The 7,298-nt window shown below is 47.8% G+C and overlaps 1 protein-coding gene across 2 annotated transcripts; it reads left to right on the forward strand.

The window, feature by feature from the left end:
• The first annotated feature begins 5,533 nt into the window (after nucleotides 1-5,533).
• Nucleotides 5,534-7,298, forward strand: LOC136467758 (photosynthetic NDH subunit of lumenal location 4, chloroplastic-like). 2 transcript variants are annotated; one of them, XM_066466536.1, is made up of 6 exons: nucleotides 5,534-5,962; nucleotides 6,131-6,223; nucleotides 6,315-6,375; nucleotides 6,464-6,532; nucleotides 6,703-6,812; nucleotides 6,961-7,298. In XM_066466536.1, the coding sequence occupies exons 1-5, from the start codon at nucleotides 5,579-5,581 to the stop codon at nucleotides 6,768-6,770; spliced, it is 675 nt and encodes a 224-aa protein (XP_066322633.1). In that variant the 5' UTR covers nucleotides 5,534-5,578; the 3' UTR covers nucleotides 6,771-6,812; nucleotides 6,961-7,298. The 2 variants fall into 2 exon arrangements, with proteins under 2 accessions (XP_066322633.1, XP_066322634.1); XM_066466537.1 differs by lacking the exon at nucleotides 6,961-7,298 and having other exon boundaries at nucleotides 6,668-6,735.

The following is a 7,298-nucleotide window of genomic DNA, read 5'->3' on the forward strand; positions in this document are numbered from 1 at the left end:
CTCTCCCGATGTGAACTTTGCCCTAAGTTTCTTCTAATGTTCTCAGCTCGTATCGTAAGGTGTATTCACCGTGCGTCTTTCTTCTGGCTTCTTGTTGTGATTTTTTCTTTATCGTATTCAGCCAAATCTGACTCGTATCTGATCCAGGCTTCTCTACGCTGCCTAGCGTCGGTGTTGGCGCTCCCCTTGCTTCAACTTGTTTTTCCTTTCTCTAGCCTGTCTCTGACTCTCTCGGTTTCTCCATCGTAGCCCTGGCAAAGGGTGATATGTTGGATTCTGACTCATCTGATGACCTGACATCGGGTGCTTTCTGGGGGTTTAATGGTGACCGAGGACTTCCGAACCATGAGTACTTCCGTGCGTGAGCCATTCTGTTATGGGTGTTAGTTTTCATACCGTCAGAGTTGCTGATGACTTCAGTAGACGCCTTGATGTCGTAGATCGAGTCTCCTTCTTGGTAAGGTAGAATAGCTGTTGTGTTGTGCCGACTAGTTGGGTTCCGCTATCTTCAGGAACGGAACCCTGGCCAGTGGATGATTCGTGCGATGTTATCGTTAGCACTAGACCCTCCTGAGCTCCTGTCAGCGTTATCCCAGCATTGGATTGAAAGACCTTCGAACGGTCCCTGTAGGATTTGTCGTGTTGTCGAGCCCAAGTGGAAAAGAACTCGACTCTTTGAAAGAACTCTGAGGGTAATCCGAGTTGTTTTGGGTTGTGCTCTGGAATCCTGCCAAAAAAGAACTCGGTTTCTTCTTGAAGCACTCGAATAAGACTTTCATCTCGGACACGGAGCTTGAATTCGAGTCAGATGCGCGTAGCCGTGAAATCTTATTTGAATCGATATTGTGAGCTGCGCGAATCTTCTGGTGAGCTGATCCGTCGTAGTTGCCGAAATAGGAAATTCTTCATGATGATTCCGGATCTTTGAGGAGATGGCTTTGAAGCCTGCTGTAGTTGTCCGCCCGCAGATCCATGAGCCGAAGATGAAAGTTGATCCCGTCGGGAAGATCATGTTATCGAGGTCCATTGAGCTCTCGGATGCAAAGTCGCCGAAGTCCCCTACCTGGCGCGCCAGCTGTCGATGTTTCACCCACCGATAGCCTGCCACGGGGGTAACCCGGGGCAGTATGTTCGGCGGGCTTCGGCGTATGCTGAACTCGATGGTTAACGCAAGAGACAGTCGATTTATCCTGGTTCAGGCCCTCGATCGTAGATCGAGTAATAACCTTACGTCCAGTCGATGTTCGCCTTTGCGTTGGATTGATTGTGATATGTTCTGTTGTACAATTGTCGTCCTTCTGCCCTCCTTTATATAGTCAGGAGGCCAGGGTCCTAGTCGGTTTACAATGAGATTTCCTAGTAGGATTACTTAATAGTTCTACTAGTGAGTTTCCGTGACATGATAGTTATTCTGTTGTCTACGACGTGCAGGGGCGAGGTGGCATTCTGCAGCCAGGAGTGCCGGGAGAAGCAGATCGAGTACGACGAGCGCATGATCAAGGAGGCCCCGTCCGTGTCCGGCGCGAGCGGCTGCGACCAGTCTGGCAACGGCGGGGAGACCGTGGCCGCCGCCTAGTCCGCGTGTATGTTGTTGCGCCTTGAGCAGCAGGAGGAGCGACGCCTGATCGATCGATCGGCACGTAGTTTCCGCCATGCTAGAGCGTTCTGTGCATAGTACAGCTTTAGCTCTAGATTCCGGCAGTGATGAATGCGTCAGTGATTTATTAGTAGGTGATTGATGCATGTAACTCTGGAAATATGACGTTCTCCTTGTTGAAACAAAAGGGGAAAAAAAGAGAGAGACCCGGTTGCAACGACAGATCCCTCGCCACCCTTTCTCGCATCGCATATTGCCTGGTTTCCCTCACAATTGTGCTGTCAAGCGGACCAGGCTGCGTGTGCTTGTGCTGTAGAATTTGACAATCTGCTCCCCAGCTGAGGAGAGCACACTCTCACCCATCAGGACTCAGCTGCAGGACAGACAGAAAAGCAGTCTGGTCGGGTAGTGTTGTGTGGTGTGGCGCGCAACACAAGAGGACAAGTGCGTGGTGTCATCGTGCGCGGCACTGCACATTCTAGACGGTGTGGTCCTGGCTGGTGGCTGCATGGTCTAGAACCACGTGAGACGCCCGTGATCTGATCAGTCTCGATGCAACCAACCAGAGCAGGACAACCACCGCTGCGCTGCAACAGCGGCAGGTCTGCTGACACAACGACGGTGGCCGCTTCACGAACACGAGCTTTTGACCGGCCATGACCGAGGATGAGGAGAACCCCACCTCCTCGTCTGTGGTCGTCACTCTACACATGTGCGCGCCTACTGTAGTACCTACTAGTACGCACGTCGTGACCCATCTATGGACGTGCTGCTTTCCACGGCGTCAAAAGCACGGCACTGTTTACTTTAGGGCTGTCATGAACAGAGGTTGGATTAATATTTTTTTCTAGGTCAATTATTTAAATAAAAAAAATCAATAGCCTAGGCTTAAAGTAATACCTCCTAGTAGAAAGTAAAGCAAGAACCGTAACAGTGCTAAAAAGTTACAGCAGTTTTGTGTTAAAAAAAACCCACTGATGGCACCGCCTTGGATGCACAAAAATGAGCATGTCTCTCCGTTGCGATATTTCTGTTCTTTTTCCTGCTTATTATTGGAGACTATGATCTGTTCTTTCTCAATTGATACTGCTACCATTGCAATATTTCTGCGTACGTACGTTGCCTTATTGGTGTTAAGCTTGCGTCACATTATCTTTTTTAGACCTGAAAAGCAACGAAACATAGATACACTTAGGGCCTGTTTAGTTCCACTTCAAAATACCAAATTTTTCAAGATTCTCCGTCACATCCAATCTTTGGACGCATGCATGAAGCATTAAATATAAATAAAAAAAATAAAACTAATTACACAGTTTAGACGAAATCCACGAGACAAATCTTTTAAGCTTAATTAGACTATGATTGGATACTATTTGTCAAATAACAACGAAAATGCTACAGTATTCTTTTGCCAAAAATTTCGGCATCCAAAATGGTGCCTTATTACTTTGCCTTATTGGTTGCTTTCGCCTGTCTCTCAGAGTCAAGTGTCCAGCTGTGTACTTCATCGCCTCCTGCCGTGGATGGGGAAACCGTCCCATTCTTTAATCCTCTCTTCTAGATCCTTTCCTTCTATCGCCTACGCAATGGGACATTAGAGAAATGCCATGAACATGCGCCTGTCGCGGCACTAATACGACATTCACAACGAGTTTAAGATACATATAAAAATCATGGTTGCTGTATGCTGGTTGGTTTGGCAGCCGGGACAGGGACTCCCTGCCAGTTTTTACAAGGAGCAATGTAACACGAAAGGCGGCTATCATAGATGATGATGCAGGCTTCCAGTTGGGAAAGCATGGGAGAGAAGGAACTCTGAATTTTCACTTCTATGGTTTCGAAGTTAAAAAAATGATTGTACCTAAGAGCTGAAAGCGGTAACAAAAAAATAATTGAAGATTTCCCATCAGCTATTATCTTAACCAGGTCCCATGTTGTATTTTTGGTTGGCATTAGGCAAGTGGCTCACTTTTGTATTGCGTTGTGTCGTTATATACCACCAAAACGTGAGGAAAAGAAGGGTTCGGGTGGCCGCAGCTGACGACACAAATCATGGGAGGCCCTTCAGAGTCCCCGGACCAGTGTCAGTTGTTGTGGATTGTTTTAATTTGTTTGTTTATTCTCTATTTCTCTCTGAAAGGTCGTCACCGGTGTGGATTATTCTTCACTCAGTTAACATGTTCTGTAGTTTCATTGAGCGACAGATTCCCCCATTGGTTCCGTATTTTGGACGGTCATCCGTCTCAGCCTGTTCGCTTCTCGTAAATGATCGTAAATTTCCAGTCAAGAACAGTGTTTTTCTCTCACACCAAACCAGCCAGCAGTAAATAATCTACGATACGGTACGGCCTCCCAAACAGACTGTTTGTCGATCTATCTTTCTAGACCTAGACAAATGGGCCGGGATAAATACTTCCTTCATCTTTTTTTACGTATTAACTTTGTCCTATATCAAACATTTTTAACTTTAACTACTGATTTCAAAAGATTTTTACTCTCTCGGTTATAATTATAAGACATTCTAAATTAACGTCTTATAATTCGAAACGATGAGATGAGAGTACATCATAACAGCGTACTCCCTCCGTCCCAAAATAAAAGACGTTTTGAGTTTTCATACCATAAGTTTGACTCGATTTGTAAAAAATACGTGCAATATTTACATCTTCAAATAAATTTGTTAAAAAACTAGATAAAAAGATCTTTTCAATGATACTAATTACTTAGCATAAATATTTATATATTTTAATATATAATTGCCGGTAGTCGTTTCTCGGGAAACGAAAACGTCACTTATTTTGGGACGGAGGGAGTATGATATTACCGTAAACAGATTCAAGTTTATTCGGAGCCCTTCCTGTGAAACCAAATGGAACACCGATTAAGATTCCCCCCCCCCCCCCCCCCCCCCCCCCCCCCCCCGGTAAAAAAAGCTATGGTCTGATGATCTGACCTTCCTTTCTTCTGATAAGCGATAAGCCTTGCTTCGAAGAGCAGCCAAACGGCCCCAAATGCACTGCACTTGTACTGTACGCAAAGGTGTCTGTCCAGTCAGTCCTTTAGTTTATCTCCTAAAGTTTACTCCCTATCTCATCTAATATTTGAATAAATACATATAATATTAAATATAGACTAAAAAATAATTAATTATACAGTTTACGACTAATTTGCGAAATGAATCTTTTAAGCCTAATTAGTTCATGATTTAACAACTTGGTGTTACAGTAACACATGTGTTAATGATGGATTAATTATGCTTAATAAATTCATCTAGTGGTGATGAATTCTATAATTTATTTTTTATTAGTATCTAAACACAACATACAACACCCAATACAACACCTTAAACTTTACGTCCTGAGTTTAAACAATCCCTCGAGCTTAAACAATCCCTCGAGCTAGCATGTCTTTGTCCGAATCTAGCACCTCGGTGTGGATGCAAACAAACGTTTCGATCACCTGTTGCACGAGCAGTCTTTCCGCTCTCCTGCTGCCTGCCAGGCGTCGCGCCTGCCGTCCTCACTGGCGTGGACGCGTGCCGAGACGCGGCCCGCCGGCGAACCGCGCACCACGTTGGCGAAGCCACGCCGGGCGGCATGGGCATGTGGCGTGGCGTGGCGTGGCGTCCCACTTGGCGCGCTGCCACGTCCTGCGCTCTTGAATGCATCCCCATCCCCCGCCCGGCGGCGGTAAATGTTGGGTTCCGGGCTGCATGTGTCGTATGCGCCGTCCTGCTCCGATGGGCCGAGATCTAGCGCTCGGAGCAAGGAAATCCGTATCTTATGCCGTTCTGCCCCAAAACTCGCGGCCTGGCCCGGCAAAACGCCAAAACCCCCGGCCCGCAGTAGCCGGCTCAAACATCCAGAGCCCACCATGCTTGCCTCCGCGCGACGAATTTCGGGGGCGTCGGTATAACTACCCGAGCCTGCGCGCCTTGCAGCCACAGCTTGGGGATAATCCAAATCCACGCCACCAGCAGCCATGGCACCACCCATCTCCTCCCTGTCGTCTCTCGTGGCGTCCAGCCAAATCCCGACGCCGCTGCTCCCGAAGCCCAGCAGCAGAGCGCTCGCCGTCGCGCCCTGTAGCTCCGCGTCCACTTCGTCGACTCCTCCTCTCCACGCCGCCGCGCCTGATCAGGTGTCGGCGTCGGCGGGCAGGAGGGGGCTGCTGGCGCTGGGCGCGGGGTTCCTGGCCTCGGCCGCGCTGCTGATCCCGGCGGGGGACGCCGGCGCCACGCGCGTCGAGTACTACGCGACGGTCGGGGACAAGCTGTGTGACCTGAGCCTCGTCAAGTCCGGCCTCGCGTACTGCGACGTCGAGGTTGGCACCGGTGTCCAGCCCCCGCGCGGCGAGCTCATCAATGTCAGTACCGACAGAACCGTTTCTTGCATGCCCTGCGATTTCCTTTGATTCAACTTGCTCTGTACAGTGGTCAATTTCCCTTCTACTATATACGAGTAATATATGCCATCCTGTTCTGGATTGTGTGTTGCTTCGGATCATAATTCGTTCTCTCTTGACGGTCGTCAGGTGCACTACACTGCAAGATTTCCTGACGGCACACTGTTCGACAGCAGCTACAAGCGCGGCAGGCCACTGACAATGCGCATAGGCGCAGGCAAGGTGTGCAGCATGTGTTGCTCACTTGAAACGACGTTCATTTTTTCCATGCCACTAGATGACCGTTTGTTTCTTTCGCGTTTTCCGTGTGCAGATCCTCCGAGGGCTTGAACAGGGGATTAGTGGCGGTGGTGGTGTGCCACCCATGCTTGTTGGTATATGCAGAACTCAGCAGTTAGCTGTGCATTAGAGGCTTTTTGCTTTGGCATGTTGTTTCATGACTCCGTTGCAAACCTGCTTCAGGTGGAAAGCGCAAGCTGATGTTACCTGCGTCACTGGCGTACGGGCCTGAACCAGCAGGCTGCTTCTCAGGTCAATTTCTCACCCTTTCTTGGAAAATAATAACAGTAAAAGTTTCTGTAGCAATAGCAATTGGCTGCACCATAGATAAGCATTTTCAGAATTGCTCTGACTCTAGCATTGTCAGCAAACTCAACACGTGTTCAGAACTTCAGAGTTCAGACCCTCTAGTCTTTTGACAGGAGACTGCAACATCCCCGGAAACGCCACACTTCTATATGACCTTTACCTCGTTGGGATTTACAAGTGAGCGCTCGATGGCAAGGAATATTCAGGACCTAGAACAAATAAGGTCTGGTATAGTGCAGTGCACAGCATTCTCAACTCACCTGATGATTTTCTGTGAATCACGTTGGCAAATTGACACTCTTCTTTTCAGAGTAAACGATCATTCTCTTTTCCATGATTGTTAATCACGTTAGGAAATTTTACTTTGGCAGATTCTTTTTCCCTGGAACACGTGGAGAGTTTCAGGGGCAAGTTTATCCGGCAGATGAAGGTGTTTCTGCCATGATTGGTGGTGAAAGCACCTGCAGCGCCACCTGTAGAAGCTTGTGCATAGGACTACTGTTCACTTTCCATACTCGATTGGCAGTGCTCCAGACCTATTTCTGTAGACCAGAAAGCTACCTGGATTGCAGAAAAAATGGTACGCGGGCGACTTGCATTGAATAAAAGAATGATATAAACCATCCTTGTGACATAATAATGCCATCGTGGAACAAACATATTGTTCATTATATCAGTTTGGTACAGCCAAAGCGACCGCCAAGTGCTA

This window comes from Miscanthus floridulus, chromosome 7 (genome assembly GCF_019320115.1).
Source record: "Miscanthus floridulus cultivar M001 chromosome 7, ASM1932011v1, whole genome shotgun sequence".
NCBI lineage: Eukaryota > Viridiplantae > Streptophyta > Magnoliopsida > Poales > Poaceae > Miscanthus > Miscanthus floridulus.